Source organism: Rhagoletis pomonella, unplaced genomic scaffold, assembly GCF_013731165.1.
Source record: "Rhagoletis pomonella isolate Grant_MI unplaced genomic scaffold, Rhpom_1.0 Rhpom_scaffold_00004, whole genome shotgun sequence".
NCBI lineage: Eukaryota > Metazoa > Arthropoda > Insecta > Diptera > Tephritidae > Rhagoletis > Rhagoletis pomonella.
Window position 1 is genome coordinate 32795151 of NW_023458558.1, and position 21644 is coordinate 32816794.

The 21644-nt window shown below is 32.4% G+C and overlaps 2 protein-coding genes across 13 annotated transcripts in view; one reads left to right on the forward strand and one right to left on the reverse strand.

Moving 5' to 3' along the window:
* The window catches only part of LOC118737481 (RNA-binding protein Nova-1), a 290538-nt gene that overhangs the window by 212991 nt on the left and 55903 nt on the right, over window positions 1-21644 (forward strand). The gene's annotated exons all lie outside the window — the stretch shown is intronic.
* Window positions 18829-21644, reverse strand: part of LOC118737480 (pneumococcal serine-rich repeat protein) — a 104935-nt gene continuing 102119 nt past the window's right edge. The window contains exon 12 of the mRNA XM_036468004.1: window positions 18829-20283. Within this exon, the coding sequence (XP_036323897.1) occupies window positions 20016-20283 (268 nt within the window). The 3' untranslated portion in view covers window positions 18829-20015. The remainder of the gene's footprint in view (window positions 20284-21644) is intronic.

Below are 21644 nucleotides of genomic sequence, written 5' to 3' on the forward strand. Positions count from 1 at the left end.
ACCGCATAAAGGGTCCCAGCTTTCTCAAAGATCCCATTTGCTGAAAATTGGTATCAGCGGTTTCAATGTTCTTAGCAGCTGCAAGAACCTAAACTCTTGAATTATTCAAACTAAGAGTTATTGATTTTTGAAAATTGGTTTAAATATACAAGTAATTGCGTTTGGTAAATTCTATCGTTGCGCAATGATAATGGGATTAGAGTATGTACCATTGTAACAGTTATTCGTTTCTGAAGTTATTCGATGTTAAATTATTATTTTGATATTTATTCGTTGAATTTAGATAGTGGAAAATGCATGTACATATCATGAAAAGGTTTGAAGAAAGTTGATATCGTTATCATCGTTACGAAATGATCTAAGTGAGGGTCTAGAAATACTACAGAAACACGACGCAAAGTTGCATACATATTTATACTAGTAAAAAGTGCTAGTGACACTGATTTGCAAAAATGGAGTTAATTTTTTTCTATGGACAAGTATTCGAGATACTTGCAGTTTGCCGCTATTCAATCTTACGAACCAGTTGGATGAAATTTAGCAAATGGTAGGTAATAAAACTCGTAGGAATTGTATAAAAGGATCCGGTGCCGATTTTTGCAGTTAACCAGTATGTTCAATTCTTTATATGCCGATGGACCTTATAAATAGTTCATTCAGTGAGTACAGATGAGAATATATATTTTGAGCTGAATCAGTATGGCTAGATTTTGCCGTAGAATGGTGCCGTCAAAAGTTATTACGAAATTAATTATAATTTTTTGCATGAATTAATTGTAGGCCTTCGTCCGATTTATTAAAAAAAATATTTTAAGGGGCTTGGCGGTACTGCTGTTCCAAACTCTGTCAGTTTTTTGTTTCAAAAAACATGATTATAATGCGGTTTTTAATAATATCTCGACTAGCAATTTTCGATATTTAGGGATGTATCGATATAATGAATCGATAAAATTTATTCCATTTCAAATCGATATGCTGAAATATCGCGCTAAACAATAACCGTATCGGAAAAATCAATAAATAATATTTTATTGAAAACATTAAAAAAAGTGATTAAATTTATAAAGTACACGGTGGAAAATTAAATTATGTTTTAAGAAGGATTTTTGTTTTAAAATTATTGGAAAATCGTTTTTTCGTGGTTATTTCATGATTTTTATTTTTTCAATCAGAAATCGTCGTTATCATTGGACTTTTATTTTTTCGATCATATTATAACCGTTATATTCAGATTTAATTTCATACATCGTTAAATATTTAAATCAATTATAAAAACGCATTCTCTAATATAACGATTAAAAATGATCGAAAAGAATAAAAATCCAAAATAACGACTATTTTTGATCGAAGAAATTTAAATCACAAAATAACTATTAGAGATAATCGAAAAAACGTGACCATAAAATGACGATTAAAGATGATCGAAAAAATAAAAGCGCATAATAACGATTAAAAATTATCGAAGTAATAAAAATCACAAAATGACGATAATGTTATGATTTTTACCCCTCTATTCTAATAGAGTCACAAAACTTAGCTCATCACTGTTGTAATTTCAAGTGCGCCTTAAAACTTAGAACTTAAAAATTTGTGTTATAGCGGCATATCTGTTGCAGCGGCAAACTTTGAGGCACAGTAGAAATCACAGTAGTGATGAGGTAAGGTTTGTGACTTTGTTAGAATACGACTGTTATTATAAAAATCATAACATCTACGATCAATTGTATTACCTCCAATTGCATTAGAATGACAATGATATATAAACGGGTTTTTTTATATTAGTTTTTATAGATGAAAAATTTATTTCAAATTAAACATCGATATATTCATATATCGACTAGGAAAATATTGATTAAAAAATTGATTATCGAATCAGGAAACATCGATATTCGGAATAATCGATACCATATCCAACATTCCTAATCTTGACTCCAGCGCATCACACAAGATGTCAACGCTTTTTCAAGCGAATTTAAGCAGTTATTTCAAGTCTACTTCTTTTTCGAATTGAGATGCTCCAAGGTTTCTCTGGGCTCCTGCTCCTGCACCTGCCCACTTTTGTGTTACCCATCACATACATGTTTGTGCAGGGGCAGCCACCAAGTTAGCCCCGCAATCAATCCGGTAACAACTCTGAAATCTTTCTTTGATAGCCGTAACCAGAAGCGTGTATAATTACTTTCGTTCTTTTCGCACATTCCATCCGTTTTCACTCATTCCATTTAATCCTGAAGTGCCTAAGTGACAGTACTGTTGTCTATTTCATCATAAAAGTGTTGTTTAGTTCAGTTTCCGGCAGTATATTCCGGCACCCATTGCCGTTACGATTTTAGAGTCCTGCACGAAAATGTTTTTAGAGACCTACGGCTAGGTTTCATTCCCTTCCGCCATCCCTTCTTCGCTCAATTGAGCTGCCGTCAAAGGTTATGTAATTAAATGTCCCTTTGGTCGTCAAACTACCTGCGAATTTAGCAGCACGGATTCCTCGATTAGGACAATGTACGACAGACTGAGGGTATCTTCTAGAGCAGCCGTTGGAGTAGACCTCAACGTTCCCGTGATGCATTGACCTGAGGTATTCGACTTTTTTTGGGTCATTCCACCTATTGCTGTGTACCACCAAGTGAGTACTTTGCATGCATACAGCTCGTTACTGGCCTTCCTCACTCATAACAACCTACTATCCAAGATTATTACTTAATACTTTCTTGGTCTCGGGGGTTTCTTATTAATATTTAATACATGATTTGCCAGATCGTTTCAGCTGTCCTCAAGTTTTGCTGTTATATACATACATATAAGTATTTAATAAATAATAAAATTGTTCAGAACTTTTGACAGCAACACGTTACGACAAAACTAACCTCAATTTCGTATTCGTGAATGAGTATGCCACTCAAAATTTATGCTCAACTGTACTCAACGCTTGAATTAGTAGGGGTGTATCCGCCAGCTATAGGAATATTAAAAACAAAACAAAAGCAGTTTCGTAATGATGCTGATAATGTATATGCAGGTATGTATGTATGTATGTACGTATATTTGAACTAAAAATTGTAAAAAAAACCCTAAATAAAAGGTTAAACTTAAAAAAAAAATCATACGTACAGTGGCGGAAAAATAAGTAGGGACACTACATTTTACAAAGTTTGGACTACGTTTTATTTAATGTTTTTTTTTTTGATAAATGTTTAGCTCCCTATCTAACAAAGACCTTGTAAGTAAAAAATTAAATGAAAAAAGTTCAGTTAAAAATTGTGAATATAAGATACAAAATTTTGAAGAACATTTGTTGAAATTCGTAGAATTTTTATAAATCTTGAGGGTTCGACTTATATAATTTTTGTTAGATACTGAGCTATGCTTTTATGAAAGAATAATAAGCATTTAATAAACATAAGAAAAGTAGCGAAAACGTGTTAAAATTTCACGTCCCTATTTGTTTGCCTGCCACCTTACTTGGGTATTTGTGCTGCAAATAAACGTATGTATGTACGCAAATGCATTGGAAATATTTAGGTAGTGTGTAATAAAGTTTCAATTTTTTTTTTAGTATGCGAATTTACATTAGGGTGGTCCTTAAATGTAGGGTGCAAATTTTTACATCACGCTTCCTAAGATTCTTCTATGGAGACTCAAAAAAATTAAATTATTTTTTTTTTGAACAGGAGTCAAAGTTTAGATTACCCTATGACGGCATCTTAAACGACTTTAATCGGGACTAAAATTCATATGTGATATTCTCGACTTCAAAACATATGTATTTTTAATTTTTTGAGTCTTTAAAGGCATCTGGCTTTTGACTACTTTGCGACATACCTTAATCGACTCCAATTGGGACCAAAATTAATGTGCTAGTATTGATTTTGGGTATCAGATATAAAAAAAAAAAAATTTATTTTAATTTTTTGAGTCTCCATGGAGGAATTCGAACTTTGCCCCCTGTACGATTCGCCCTTACCGTCTCCAATAGGGGCCAAAATTTATATGTGATATCTATGACAGTGGTGTTACCGATTGAAGGGGTGAGACTGAAGAAATCGTTCATTTGATTTTTTAAGGACCATCCTAATGTACATACATATGCAGCTAAGAGTATACGAGTATTTATGGATGTGGATGAGTTAAGAGTAGATGAAAGTTTCTAGCCTATTTTGATCATCAGTTTACAACCATGAAAATTACTTACTTATGTACATATAGCTTTTTTGAGTGATCGAAATTTTTTCTGCATATTGCAGCCTTACATAGTACTTCGCTTTCGTCTAGGCTTCTTATTATTATTTTGTTCTCTTACTTGTAAGTTGTCTATGAAGAATCTCTTATGCAGTTTTAGTTTTTGTTTTTATTTAATAAATGTATCTGTACGCAACACGCGTTTTTGCCACAATTATTATTCAACAGTTGCCTATAAAAATTTTACTTATTTCTTATTTAGTTTAGTTTTTTTTTTTGTATTTTCTTTATAGAGTTAAAAACAGACTCACTTCACTTAAAGATAAGACAGCTACATATGTACGTACTTCTCAGCGAGTGAGTTGGAGAGTTGTTTGAGAGTGAAAGTAAGGTTATGCATGTGTTTTTGTGTGTATGTAGTTTGTAGTTTTAGTGCACCAGTTTGAAGTTTCGAATTTTTTAATTGATATTTTTTTTTCTTTTCTTGTATTTATTTTTTCTGCACTGTTACTTTGTTTTTGAGAGTGGTAGATCCGGTCTGCCATATTAATATTTTATTTATTTTTTTTTATCATATTTGGTATCTTTCTTTGGAAATTGGAATTATGGTTTAGAAAACTAATACGTTCTTTCTTTCTTGGTCCCCAGACTTATGCTTTAATTTTTTCATTGGAATTTAAGCATTTCAGTTGAGTTTACGCTTCATGGTACGCGTTTTTTTTTTTGTTTTGCTGATTATTTTAATACTTTTTTCGCACCATTTCGTTTATCTTTTGTTTCAGTGTTTTAAAATCGTCTTAAATACTAAAGTATATATCTATTTTTACATACACATGCAAGTACGTATGTATGTATGTGTGTATGTATGTAATAGCTATGCATAATACCACAAGAAATAAATATATTTTCAAAATCAGAGCCAAAATACAACTGTAGTTAGTTAATAATAAAAAGTGTTGATATGTCTAAGGAATTATTATCCTTCGTTTACGCGTGTTTATTAGTGTGGCTTGGATTTTTTTTTTAACCTTTTGCCTTGACTTAGTAAATACATTGTCTAAATGATTATTACATGCAAGTTTAGTTTGCATTAACGCCAACGAAAGGTAGTCATGTATCATTGTAAGTATCTATGCCCATCAGCTCTACATATGTATGTATAGAAGTATGTAGTTCTCTTCCATATCAACAAGATTTGTTTTATTGCCGCGTACAAATCAATTATTAAACTTCCTTAATTGATTTTCCATCTCTAATTAAAAACGTTTTACTTTCAAATATATATAAATATTTCTTTGCTTAATAACCTTTTTAAGTTAGTTCTATATTACACACCCATATTTAATATGATTATTTTCTAAATAATACTTGTTTATTTTTTTAAATTTTTTTTTACACACTTAATACACAATCACAACGCAGAGTATTCAGATAAGATTTTCGAAAAGTTTCATTTTACGCGCAAGTACATGGTTTGCGAAAATTGAGCAGTTTATCTTGATTTTATTTTTATTGTTTAATACTTTAATTGTATATTGGTACTTTGTATGCCTGTATGCGTCTATGTATGTACGTATCTTTATTCAAAATCAGTTGCAAACGCCGCTATTGTTAATCAATACACATTTGTTTTCTTGAAAGTGAGTAAGTAAAAACAATCAATATTTTAACGACAAAAATTTTACTTTGCTAAATCGATGCATTGAAATATTGTAGTATACAAATCCGATTGTCATCATCTATGTACATATGCATATATGCGTACAGTACGTACCAATATACATATGTGTGTAAAATATTGTGCTACACTTTTGAGAAGGAAAATTAAGAAAAGCGATGAAAATAATTGTAAAACAAGTAATTAAAAAAAAAAAAATTAATAGCAAGCTTTTATTAGTTGTTAATAAGAAAAGAGTAATATCTCGATCCCTGCGCCACTTATCGGGTAAAAGTTTATGTAGAGTTACTTCTTTTCATGTACAGTGACCAGGAAAAGTATCGAAACAGAGAATTTTTTGAAATGCATGCAAAGTATTTTATTCTAACTTCTTTTGGCAAATATTTTATAAAAATATACATATTTCATACTGCCAATTAGATTGCAAAAAAAATCTAATCAAGCATTTTTACAGCCCATTCAATTTTAATATAACAAAATGTAAGTGTAAAGTTGGAAGTATGAAAGAAAAAAATAACATCGCCCGAAAAAAATTGCCAAAAATTCATGCGATTTTTTGGTGACTTCAAACTTGCGCAACTCAAATTGAATGGAATATAAAACGTTGCATTTATTGCGAAAACTTCTCTGTGGCAGTACTTTTGTTCGTAACTCTATGTACTCTACCTTCCAAATATGAACCATATCGTACCATAAATACGGCGTTTTTCGAACATCTCTACATCTGCGATTCCCAGGGGTTGATTCATCTTTCATATTACATGGTTAAAAATTTATTGCAAGATTTTATTGCACACTGGTGAAATCTTATCAAATATTTCTTAAATTTTTAGGTACTAAGTTTTCATATATGTACATAATTGATGTTGTCTAACAAGAAAACGAAAAAAGCACACTTCTGATTGCCTTCCCTAAATGAAGCGAATCCTTTCAAATGAACCCACCTATACATAAACTCACTAAGGCGCAAGTTAAAACTGCAATTCTATAATTAAACCGTAAAAAAACCCATGGATATGACCTAATTACAAGCATTTCACTTCAGCAATTACCGCAGGAAGGCTTCACTTTTCTAAGTTATCGCAAGAGGCTTTCTACCGTCCCAGTTGAAAGTTTCAAAAATAAAAATTATACTCAATAAGCGCAGATAAAGTTGAATCATACAGACCAATTAGTTTACTACACATTGTCTCCAATACCATGGATGTGCTTTTCCTTTAAAGGCTGCTTCCAATTATAGAAGATATAAAGTCATACCCAATCACCAATTTGGTCTCAGCAAAGGTCACAGTACAATTGAACAAGCGAACAGACTTGTTGGAAAAATTCACTCGGCTATCAAACAAAAAAAAAAAAAAAACAACATTGCACTGCCAGATTTTCGATATTTCGCAAGCTTTTGACTGCGTCTGGCACGATGGAATACTCTCTAAAATCAAAACCACCCTCGCAATAAACGTTTATATAGTTATTCGAATTTACCTAAAAAATTGCTACTTCTTTGTAAATCAAGGTAAAGAACAGTTTCGTTGGCCTATATTTACTCTACACGCATGATCGTCCATGTACACAGTAAGTTACCATTGGCACTTTGGTAGATGATACTGCTAACGATACTATATCAAATTTAGCTTCACTGAAGCTCCAAGAAAGCTTATACAAAATCGCTCGCTGGCTAAGAGAGTGTCGAATAATATGCAACGAGTCAAAATCCGTTCAGGCAACATTCACCTTTAAGCTGAAATTAGTCAAGAATGCAGAACTATACTTAAACGCAGCCTGTATACGCAGAATTTTGTCGATTACTGGAGCCCTCAGTGTTGCTTACTACAGTGTTGCCACTCATCAATGCCTTTTCATAAACTTATCTTTTCAACTACAATTTTTCGTGCTATAATAGATCGTAGCTAAATATAAATTACTTAGTTTTCAACAAAAAGCCTTAGTCAACAGCAAATTTCAAATATTTTAAACGTATTTTGAATAGGAACTTAAAACTTTTTTACCGTCTGCAAACTGACGAAGTGGCAAACATCTATAGAAGGAAGAAATCAGCTGACACGGAGAAATCTAAATTCCTCAGATTTCTGCGCTACGGACTACAACTACAGACAAATTCTGCGGTGTTGAGTTTTCATTGACATGGCGCTCTGGTAAGACAGATCGTGTCAGCTGACTCGGGTCTACGTACCGGTAGGTTTACGTTCTTGGCTAATTTCAGCTTTAACCACGACACCTGCCAACCCGTAATTCTAAGTGCACCGCAGCGAACTCTTATATTGAAATACTCCAAAGGTTTAAATCAAAAACTCTCAGAATGATTGTAAATACCCCATATGACGTCACAAAATACCAAATTCATCGTGATCTCAAAGTCCCAACTGTTGCCGATGAAATCAAAAGATATATAAATATGTTGTATCATACAACCAAAGATTGGAAACTCATCTAAACCCCTTTATAAATGAAATGATAACCTGCCCATATGTCTTCACCCGCCTGAAGAGTAACTCAACCAAAAATCTACTAGGCTGAACGTTAAGGTGATCACATGAAAGGAATGTTTGTTCCACTAGGTGCACTCCATACATATTGTTAAAGTTTTATTATCTTAAGATAAATTAATAAATTGTTAATTGTATCAAATACAGATGGCAATAAAAATTGAATGCTTAAAAATGGTTTCTAAGGCAAAGTACCTGGACGTTGTATTAGACACAAAATTAAGCTGGAAGACAAATGTCGAGAAGTTCCTTCTAGGCGGTACTTGAGTAAGAGCAGGGTTGTCGAGGAGAATGCTAGTAAACTGTTGGGCTCAAAATGCATGGAATTCTGAATATCTTTCCCCCTCGTTCTGAAAGGCAGGAGCATCTATTGAGGGATTTGAAGTCGAGACGATAACTCGCCCACTCGGAGTAAAAAATATGTATTTACCACACATAGTACATTTTAAGCTCGCAAGAATGGCTGAATCACGATGGAACAAACTGCAAGGAATATCTGGTCGCACTTCGAAAAAAAAAACAAAAAACTAAACAAAAAACTGAGGAACTCTATAAAAATATTTTGGGGCTTACACTTTTGCTAAATTCTTGGCCGAGCCCTTCCACCAATTGGCGGTGTACGTCTTAATGGTGTTAAACAGATGGAGGGACCAATGTTGCACACCGCCTTCGAATTGCTAATGAATTTTATGAGACGATTTTTAATGGTAGAAATAAACTCGGAGGTTTGCTATTGCCTGCCGAGGGGCCAACGCTGTTAGAAAAAACGTTTAACCACTCAGGCACAGCACTTCTTACAAAGGTTAGAAAATAGCTCGTTAAGTAAATGGCCACGATTATGGGTCACTGGTCCTTTGGTGAGCACGCGGAAAGAATGGGTCTCCCGTACAACTCCGTGCCGTGCCATAGCTGTAACCTTGAAATGAGCAAATACAGTAATCAAATTCTCTATGCAAACTCTAAAGAACGCTTCCGTTACTGACATTAGCACATTCATCGACAAATCTAACTGGTTTGAATATTTCAACGAATCTTAATAGTATCTAACATCTGAGGATCCTGTTATAGCATATAAAAATGTTGCTTGCAGTGCTTTTTGGGCCCGGGGCAGTTATCAGGCAAAGCTAATACCAACCAAGCAGGCGTCGGATCGGACCGTACCTCGGACCGACGGCCTCTTTCTTCCCCCATTAATCGTGGGATTCTTATATCTTAAAAAACCGATGTCCCTTCTACTAGTGGGCAGCTTTGGGCAGACTAAAAGCACACTCGATGCCGAACGAGCTCGTTGAATGAATGACGATCGCAGCGAAGGAAATGGACACACATCAAAACGGCCATAGTATGAACCAAATTTTGATAGCATTGAAATGGACAAAAGCTTCTTCAGAGCAAACGGTCCGAGAGCCAATATGGGAAATCTAGACATTGAGATGGCCAACTTGGAATTTTCTCCTAAAGGCTATGACGCAAAGATGCCCATGGCGAAATCGCACCAACTCAGCAAATCTGGATGGGGTCTTCAATAAGGATAGCCCATGTAACCGAGGTGTAAACACCGAAGGTTTATGTCGGCTATTTCTCGGAGCCGACAAGTATCTACATATGTAGACAGCATTCTAGACCCTTTCAGGGGAAAAAACGTGTACAAGCAAGTTAGCAGTTGGACCGAGTTCACACTAGCCGCCGATTAGCCTTCAGCGGTAGGGTTGCCAGCCGTACTATAATATTTAGTACTGTATGCTTAGTATATACTGTTGGAAAACAATGTAGTATGCAAAAATACTATATTTCTTCAACTACATATATAAATATATTTCAGTCATTTGTAAGAAAGAAATGTTTTAAAATGGATGGCATTTATACGTAAATATCAATATTAAAATAAATATACGTTAAAACAAAGGGTCCACAGATCAAAAATGGCAAAATTTTTAAAAATATATATAAAGATTTACCAAATTTACTTAAAATTATTTCGCTTATGCTCTCTATTCCTGCAACTTCGGCATTCGCAGAAAGAGTTTTTTCTATTAAGATTTTGAAATGGTGAGTAGAGAGAAATACAGCGAATATCTCACTTATAAAAAATGAACTTTTATTTATATTAAATATTCATAGCGATAAAGCATATGATACTTTCAAAGAAATATATTTTTTTTTAAAAAATGCATAAGAAAGAAAAAATATGTACACTTAAAAAGCATTTTTACTTTTTCTTAAAAAAAGAATACTATATATATTTGAAGTGTACTATATTTTTTCATATTTTTTTGAAAAAGTACTATGAATTTCCCAGAAAATATTGGCAACCCTATTCAGCGGAGACACTCTGGCAGTTTTTACTGACCGATAAGATTAAAACGCAGATTTTGCGTTGCCCACATGTCCCAATATAAACTCGTATCTTAAAGAGAAAAATGTGCCCCTTCAAGTGTACCGAGGTTTATGCAATCTGAAAAAAATCAAAAGAATTCAACATATGCGAAAAGATAAAAATATTTCATATGAAATTTTTGTTCCAATACATTTATATTATTTTATTTTGTTATATTTTATAGTAACTTCACAAATAATACCAGCAACAAACAAAAACAAAAAATATCATTAAGGCCATAAAAATGAACTACAGACGTATGTATATGTATGTATTTTAAATAAAACAATCAATATTTTTTTTTTAAATATGTACATACATAACTTAAGTTATACAAAACAAACATGTAAACAAACAAACAAAGTTTCAGTGATAATAAAACATTAGATATGCAATAATTTTTACAAAATAATTAACAGGTAATGCACGTATGCATAACTCATCCACTCAACAGCTTTAAAACAATAAGTATTCGTAACTATTTGTTTATTGTATTGTATTTTTTTAATTTTCAGAAAAAAAATTAATTATGCTACTCCTCTTCTGTCTACTGTCTTTGCGTAATTTAGCTTCTAAAACGTGCTCATTTTCCGTTTTACATTTTTGTTTTCAGTTTTCTAAAATTTCTCACCTTTTCGAAACTTACAATGAAATATTTTGTCATACCATCAATATTAACTTTATCTACACTTCAATTTTATTTCACTTAACTAGTTTTTTTAATTTATTAATATAATACCTAAAATACTACATTTGAAGGCCTTTAGAAAGAAGAAAGTTTTTGGCACATATCTTTTTCGTGTGTATGTATATTATACAATTTTTGCAGTTTCTTGCATATGCTTATATATCAGATACTTAATGATTAGTTAAAGTAGTTTTTGTTTGCGTGTTTGTCATTCTTGTAAGTTTTATTTAAATGTAGTTTTGTTTTATCGTCAAATAAAATGCATTGTGTATTAATAATAAATAAAATAGAGAAATAATTCAAGGCAACCGTTTCGAAGGGAACAAAAGTATGTTTAGTCGTACAATTGTTAGGCGATGCTTCATTAATATATTTTATTAAGCACATAAGTACTATGTAACTCACTCCTAGTTGGCACAAGTGCCTTTTTAAGAAATCCCTTAAATCGCATTTATCTACCGAAAGCTTACACATCTTTATACTCGAAAGCTTAAATGGGCATGAAAGCTTCATATCAACGCAAAACTTAGGAAAGAGTTTACACATTTAAAATCCTAAACATAGACATGTATATTTGTATGAATTTAACAAAGAAGAGAGCCCTACGCAACTTAATCGCAATATTATTCCGGCTACCACATTTCTGTGGGGTACTCCCCGGCGAGTAGGATTTTGTCTAATAAAGACTCGACAGTCTTCACACAAGCAACATGTTTAGACTACTGACTTTGATGGTCATACTGTATTAAATTTTAAAGGATCATATTCAACAATTTTATTGAGCTTGAGGCCTCTTTAATGAAAGCGTGAAAGAGTGTTTTGGAAGCAAACAAAATTCACTTCCGTATCTTCATTTCATAACATAGTACACACTACTGAGGTTGCTTCAACGGTTGCCTCGTGTGTAGTCAGCATAAGCTTTTGTTATAAATTTTACCTTTTTCAATGTTATTAAAAGAAAAGAGGATCAATTGAAGCGTTAAATGGAAAAAAAATAATATAAAATTAATAAAACAGTCAAATATTAAGGATTTAAAATAACCTTTACTAGTAAAATAGTAAATAGCCTTATTGTGTCTTGTAGAGTACGTAGTAGGTACAGTATATTTTGCTTAGCTGCTCACCCTTCTTTGCATGAAAAACTTGTGCGCTTAATCGAAAAAAGCACTTAAGCGAATTTTCTTTACAACTTTAATGAGTCAGGTACCCGCATCCCAATGAAGCCAAATAATGGAGGAGCACTTACCACGTAAAAATTACTGCAAGCGAAATATTTTCCGTATTCGTTGTTCTGCGATATGGGCAAAATTAATAAAAGCTTGTAGAATTAGAGTAAGTGTACATAGAGCGAGCGCAGATAAACGTAATTCTTTATTTCATAATTGATAACGCATAGTTGCAAATTTTTACAGCATTTATTGCAGGTATATTGAATGCATCTATCGGAGCAGTTTCCTTATAAATGTTAAAAATAATGACGCTGATTCGCATTTTGGGGTAGGTATCTTAAATGTGCCCTTAAGCATAAAGGCAGCAAAGAAAAATATACTGTATGTACAGTTACATACATAATATGTACGTGCAAATATTACTAGTTTTTGGGTTCGTAGTTTTATCTAATTATATTTAGTTGAATATGCATTTTAAGTGTGTATACATAATAATAGTAGAATAATAAATATATATGTATGTCTACAATACAACCATATAAATTGCTAATAGTTTTCAATTTGTATTCAGATGAGAAGTAAACTTATCAGTAATTAGATGTTACTAAATACGTATTTATCTTGTAATGCGTAAGTAAATTTATACTCATTTTTAATTTATTTCTTCTACTTTATTTAATATATGTATGCGTGTATGTATGTATGTATGTACGTGTATTTTTCACTTTTCATGTATTTATTTATATACATATTTATGTACTTAATCGCATGCATATATGCGCTAGGTGTGTTTTCCATTTTATTTTTTATTTTTTATTTTTAATATCATATATGTGAATTTAACATGATTTTCCATTGATATTGACAATGCTTTTGTCTTTTGAGTTTAGTTTTTAATTTATTTAATTTATGACTTGTCTTGACACATTGCAGCATAGCAATAATTTAGCATCTATTTAATTCAAATTAATTTTTATTTTTTTCTGGCAGATATAGTATAGTAATTTGTGCTCACTCAGTTTGATTCTAAATATAAAACGCAAAAAAATATGGTATATCTAATAATACATAAAAACACACAACAACAAAACTCGAATTTGGTTAATGATCTATTTTTTTCAACAAGTATTGTATATTTTTCACTTCTCGCAAACAAAAAAAGTTGTATTTGCTAAAATTTTTTGGTGCAGAATTTACAAATATAATACACATGTTTGTACGAGTATGTATGTATATATGCATATGTATTAAGTTAAATAACATACTATGTAGATTTACGTATATGTATGCAGCTATATAGCTTTTGTAAGTAGTAACTGTGCCTCATTGTCATTTAATTCATTGTAATTGTAAATCTGAGTATTGCAAAACAAAATATATATATATAAAAAGAAAATACATAGCCAACAGCAACAGCGCTATGCTCACTGTGGATCAAACTTAGCCGCGAGGATTATATGATTAGTATTTCCTGTTTTCGGTACACAGGCGGACGTACATACATCGGTATGTATGTATTTTTAAATTAATTCAGTTAATCCGTTAGCATAGTGTCTTTTATGTCTTATTGGAAAGAAAAATATTGCATACAACTTATACGTATCGATCATATTTGAATTGATTTTTAATTTTAACTTTTTGGATTTTCATTTTCATTTTAGTCTAAAGTAAAATAACACATTCACAATGTTATGGCCGTATGTGTGGAGTAAGGGTATTCACTTTATACACACTATTCAAAGTCATGCAGGCATATAGGATTTTTTTTTTTTTACTTTTTTGACTTGCAGTCAAACTAACAAAATTGACTACGTCTATGCTATGTATGCATGAATTAATTGCATAGAAAATAAATAATACAACTAGAAATATCTTAAAAGTATTTATTTACAGTACTTTTAATGGGGTATCGTACATACATATCATTCTACAGTTATTCATATTTCTGGTTAGAAATTTTATTTCACAAAATGCAAACATATACATGTATGTATGTATGTATATATGTGTGAGTATCATTGCATACACACACATATACTAACTAACTAAAAATGGAGGAGTGTGGACCAAAAAAGTATTTAATCTCACTCAATATCACTTGATTTTTTTTAAAACATTCCTAGTTCTTATTTTTGTATATATTTTTAATACATACTTTTATTTATGAATGTATGCACATATGTAAGTAGGTACTTTTAGTTTTAAACCAGTGAACAAATAAACAAACATATGCAGTATTTATGTACGAATTTTCGTGTTTATATGTATACATGAATGGCTTCATTTTTAGTGGAACTCGAAAGACAGGTGTATAAACGATATATTTATGCGCGTATGAATAGTTTTTTTTTTTGTTTTTAAATTTATAATCTAAACAACTATAACAACAATCATATTTGTAATTATACAATAACTACATATGTACTCGTATGTACCTATGTATGTAACTAGGTAGTGTCTCTTTTTAATATATATATTTTTTTTTTTATACGAGTCTCTGTTAAAATTTTGAAGTGCTTTTTTAAAAACACAATAATGACTCGTTTTTATGCGATTATGTTGCATTATGTTGTACAGATTTTTAAGAATTACTATTCGTCTCTGTACAATATACATATGTATGTACATACATAAGTATGTAGAAAGGTAATCAGTAGGAAAATGCAATGGAAGTACTTAGGTATTGTTGGCAAAGTATATCTACAATATTGGTTAAATTTCGTTATGCTAGAAATTTAAAGAAGTAGTGTTTTTATATATGTTATTATGTATGTAATTTGATTGTGTTTGACAGAGTATTTAAAACAAAAAAAGATTAAGTTTTTTATTTTACCCGACTACACTGTAGGCACGCTAAAATTGAGGAACAAATCTCAATTGTTTGTGAAATACTCGACCATAGATGCAACTGCGGAAAAGTGGTATAGCGCCATTTAAATAAGCGAAATGTTTATAGCAATGATGAAAATAGTGCACAAGAAAACTAACAATCGCAACCTGATTTTTTTGGCCAAGAAAGGATTATTTAAATTGTCTCTGTAAATTCTCATAATTTAGTTTTGTTATCTGAATTAAGAAAAATCAGTGTTGCCATAAGCAACTAATCTATGAAGCGGACTTAAACTGGATGTTTGATATGGATTTTTTGATTTTAAGAATAATTCAGATATTCGAATATCTGTTATTTAAAAAAGTAAGTGTCAGGAAATGTAATTGTGTGTAATAGTAAAGATTCCGACATTCAGTTCTGTTTTAACTGTTTTATTTAAAATTAATGGATATGGATCACCCGGTGTTATTCTTTAGTTCCTTTTTTTATAATTTACTTCCTCCGTTAAGCTAAGTGTACACGGTAAAGAAAACATGCGAGATTTAGACAAAAATCCCGCTAGAGACGTGTAAACACTCAATAGAGCTCTACGAAATACCCACCAACAAAGACTATGTGAGAGTTATTAGCGAGACTTTTTCGCCGTGTACACAGTCCAACGTAGCTAGATCGAAAACTCTACGACAACTCTACGCTCTATTTAACAAGCTAAATAGACTTTTTGCTCTACGGAGACGTATAGAAAAATCTTGACAATGAACTTCATAACAAAGTGTTAAATTTTGAAATGGCTACGACATTAAATCGTATATTCGATACAAGCACACAATTTTAAGTGCAATTAGATTGTAGCCAAATAATGTTCCGGGAATCATCCTCTTAGTTTCATTGGTATTTCAATGGCTTTTCCAATAGCCTCCGTCCTTTGCAAAGAAAGTAACTCTAGGCGAGAGGTAACTATTGTCTACTTGTAGAGTACGTGATAGATAAAAGTTGAGATTTCTCTATTTTGTCTCTAGCTAGAGTGAATATCTCCTAGAGTTGCTCTACCGTGTAAACTTAATTGAGAGAGGAGATTTTTATTTCAGTGAAACTCTCGAGAGATTTCTCTACCGTGTACGCTTAGCTTTAGAGAGCCATGATTCAATAATAAAAGCTTAGATAATTGATGTATTGTGGAACGATTTTCCGTCATCCCTTGTCAAATTTGGTTTGGAGATAAACCGGTTTCGGCGCTTTCGTTCGAACGAAGATGGCACAACGCCGAAACCGGTTTGCCTGCTAACCAAATTTGACAAGGGATGACGGAAAATCGTTCCACAATACGTCATACTCCTACCCTGTCGGAAACACAAATAACTAAAAAGAAGTTAGATAATTATTGTTAGCCGCGTTTTGACACTCCCTTATAAAATGTTGCACGAAGGAGGGAGGAAGGGCAATTAGTAGGGAATTCCAATATATTTGCAAGGAATTTGGAATTTTAAATGAAATATTAAGAAATATACGAGAATTACGTAGTTTATTGGGGATAAAATGTCTGCGCCGATTTTTGGGTAAATTAAAAAAATATACTTTCGTTATAGAAAATCATTTTTAATCAAGTAGATATTATTATCGGTCGGTGTAGAACATCTGTGGTTTATCGGCGAAAAAAGTTAACCAAGTGATTTTTAGTAGCTCTTCGGTCGGTCAATTCTTTACCATCAAGAGAGTTTTGCACATACCGTTACAAATGAAAGTCACACGGTGCAAGGCCCAGGCTGAATGTATTTAAACTTCCCAACCAAGTTTCCTTAATTTGTTCGGAGTCATCAAAAATATGTGTGGCCTGGCATTGTCATGATGGAAAAACTCTATTTCCACTGAATAATTCTGGCCACTTTTTCTGGATTGCTTCCTTCAAACGGTCGAGTTGCGCACCGTGGAGGGCCGAATTGATTGTTGCGCCACGTTGTAGCAGTTCATAATTGACATTTCTCTTCCAATTCCACCAAACACTCAACATAAACTTGTTTGATCTCTTGCACTGCATATTCTCGTGTTTAATCCATTTTTCATCGTTAGTCAAAAACGGTTTGAGATCGTTGCGTTTAAGTAATAATTTCTTTGCTTTAATTCATGTGGAACCCAAACATTGACCTTCTTCGAGTAGACAGCTCTTTTTAGATGATACCCAACTCTCACGTTGATATTTAGTGTCTTCGCTATCTCTTGACAGTTTGTATGCCGATCTTGCACAACCATTTGCATTACTTCATCAACTTTTCCAGTGACTGGCCGACCAGAGCGAGGTGCATTATTCACTCGCGGCATTTTTATCGTACAATTCAGAAATTCGTGCGCATATTTTTGCAGTGCTTTCACCCTTTCCATAGTAAAAGAGCAGCACGTAGCGTTAGATATTTCACTCATTTTCAAATAAGTATAACTTTTCGCCAGAACTCAGAATTATAGAACTAGAAGTGTAGCCTTTCAAGCCACTGTCAGTTTGACGCAATTAACACCACATAGTGACAAAAATCTGCAGAGACATTTTATGAGCTGATATGTGCTAGTTAGTTAGCGATATAAAATACTGTGAAGGATCTCAAAATTTAAATAAAACTATTACGAGTTTTATTTAAATATATTATTTGCGAATTATTTATTTAATCAGTTATAGCCCATTTCCACCAACAGCTTAACTACAGTTAGGGGCTAAGTTAAGTTCCAAGAAATTTAATATGGCGTGATGATGGCAAGGTTTATTTCTTCCTTTTTACTTTTTTAACTTAGTTCGCTGGTACTTATATGAGCAATTACTCCCTTCGAGCTGTGATCTCATTTTTCCAATGAGCATAAACTGCTGTTAAGGCTTGTTGAAATGAACTATTAAATTTGTTTTATATACAAATATAAGTGAATATATTGTACTAAAACGTATACTACTATTTTGCACGTAAGCTACTATTTTTAAAATAAATTTGCCAAGAAGCAACACGGTTTCGGTTCTATGGGACCGTGTCAGCGCAATAACCGCCAAGCTATCAAACCCTTTAAGTACCGTTTTCTCAAGTATGAAGGTATTAAAATTTATCCGCCCTTTAAATATAAATTTTGGCCCGGAGGAAAAAAAACGTGTTTGAAGGGCAGATACATTTTAAAAACCTACTTGAGAAAACAGCCCTAAGAGTGTTAAATTTTTAGGTATGTAGATATTCATAACAAGTAATTTTTAAGAAAAAAACACGTCTTCATTGCTCCAATGACCGGAACTGAACCAACGAAAATTACAAAAAAAAAATATATATATATATATTGCCCAGAGTGCGCAAACGAGGACGCAACAGTCGGGATTGAGTATAGCCGTGCAACTGTAACTGCATACCGAGCACAACTACGATACCCCATTGCACTCCTCCAAAGTTATCCGGTAGCATAAATAAAAAATTCTCCTTGTTTTTTGAATTTGGTTGAAAATTTAAAAAATGAACAAAAATATCTAAAGAACGGCGGAAATCGTTAGCTTTCACTCCATTTACTCTGCGCACATATTTTCCAAAACTTTTATATACTCATTCATACATATGTATGTACATATGTGTAGTTACGGCAACAAACTTAAATATTTGAGATATTTTGTGTTACATGTACATATGTACATATTTATCTTTATTTATTTTAATGCTAACTTACTTTCATCGGCGGTTTGGTTTTGTTGTTTAGGAAATATTTTCAATTGCCAGCGGTTAGGTAACTTCCTGCCGCAGAACCCTCCACCAACCAACTCACTTGTCTCGCAAGGCCCATTTTATAATTTTATGCTACCACAAATATTTCCTAAAAGGTTTGTGTGTTTTTGTTTTTTGCATCCCCAGCGTATTTTACAATAAATTTCGGTTATTTAATGACTACTAAATTCACATTCACTACGAATTCACTTAATTGTAGACACTAGTTAAATTGTAAATCTACATTAAAATCCCCTGTTCTAACGCAAATAAAATTCAATTACAATCTATGCCACACAAGAACAACTACAATAGAAGATTGGCCTTTGTATTAGAAGAATATTTCGATTTTTTAGTTGGTTCAATTTTTTTGATTCCTTAGATTTTCTAACAAACATTGCATTTCGTTGCATACAAAACGATTTTGTATGTACGCATGTATGTATATATGCATGCATATATGTACGTATGTATGTATATTTCACATTTATATTAGCAGACTGTTTTAATAATTTTGAATATTATTAAGCGTTGAACTTAATTTTAATTGTAATTAACTTTAAGGTTACATTTCAATAACACTTCGATTGTCAGTTTCAAATTTCAAATGGATTTTTACTTGTCATCTACTTATGTATGTATGTATGTACATGCATTTACTAACAATTTGCTTACATTTTACTTACATACAACATATTGCATGGTTGCAATCTCACGATTTGTTCCTAGTGATTACTTTTGGATCTGTGGAGAATTTCATTGTTTTTGTCACTTGGTGACTGAATAGGTCTGTACATAACTGGGTGTTGCGTTAGGTTTTGGTGGTCTTTGAAGGTAATCAATCAGGGTGGTGGTCACTACTGGGAAAGGGTGTCTAAGTTCAGGATATTTGCTCAATCGGCGGCTGCTGCTGATGCTGCTGACTTTGATTTGTAGTTAGATTTTGGCTGTGAGCATTGAGAACAACTGCATTGTTAGATGCAGCGGATGTTAAATCCACAACTGATTGCTGCTGCTGTTGATGTTGTTGTTGTTGCTGCTGCTGCTGCTGCTGTTGCTGTTGCTGTTGTTGCAGTTGTTGCTGTTGCTGTTCTTGCACACGATGTGTTTTCATATGGGCGCTTCTGCTCTTCACTTTATTAAAAACTCTGCGCATGCGCGGCGAAAAGTCGAAATTAAAGGGAGAAAAATTAAAAATATTATTTAATTAAATAATTACACGCATGCATTTCAAATCACCTACTAATATACATATACAAAGATAAAAAAGCCATAATTATAAGCATTGGTATTTTACATATATGTATGTATGTTTATGCTCATATATATGTAATGGCAAATCAACATGAATATGCATAGGAGTCTGGCCAGCACAAAAGCGAACATAACAACACTAATAAGGTATATGCATGTGAAATGTACGAATGTGCATCAGTGTTGCCCTATAGTTAACGATTAAATAATAAAGTTGACTGGAAAGTATCTACAATAGAAATGTATACACCGCTAAATCATTTTTATTAATATTTTCATACACACTAGGGTGATCCATGTGAAAAAGTAAAGTGGGAATTTTCATGCTCTTACCCCCTATTTTTTATATTGAAATCAAAAGATTATTTAGAGGTCGCTCAAGCCGCTTAAATTAAGACCGTATTGTTTATTTAACTATTTGGGTAGGTATAGGTACTAACCCAGGAATACAAAATTATGAAAAAATTCTATCACGTAGATTTTCCGAGAAATTTCGTTATTAATTAACATTAACTGAATTTTAATTTGAAGACATTATAATTACAAATATATGGCAACCCTTTAACTTTCAATTTGAAGACATTTTAATTACAAATATATGGCAGCCCTTTAACTTTAATACAGCGAGCTGGTACTGCAATAAAAATGTACTTTCAGAGCTCGTCCCACATTCCACGAAAAAAAAATTTTTTTAGAGCCAGAAAAACGGCTTTTCCGGACCAATTTTCCGCGGAAATCAATTTGGAATATAAAGTTCTTTCAGCGGAAATGTATTTAAAATATGTATATAATTTAGCATACCCGTAAAACTCGATCTTTCAATCCAGTTAAATTAATTATATATATTCTTTACAACAACAATAACAAATAATTAAGTGTTAACAGTCCCTGAATATTAACTAAATCTATACCCGGAGTATTTGAATTTTACCAAATATCATTCTATGGACATGGGGAGACGCAAAAATTATACCTTAGCTACAGCAAAAACTTTTACCTACAAAAGTGGTGAAAATCAAAATTTATAAAACTCATATTCGTGCGAGCCCCGTATAAACAGGCGCGCCTAGGCGCGTACCACACAAATAATTGGGTTGTAATTCTTAAAAATTTCTGTGGGCTACCAAATTACCCTTTTATTAATATATCAAACTTTATTACACGCCGCTTGTATTTAAAAAACGAGTTCAAACATAATTCTCACATACTCTGTAGGGGAAATGTAAAGTTTTGAAATTACATAAAAAATGCCGAG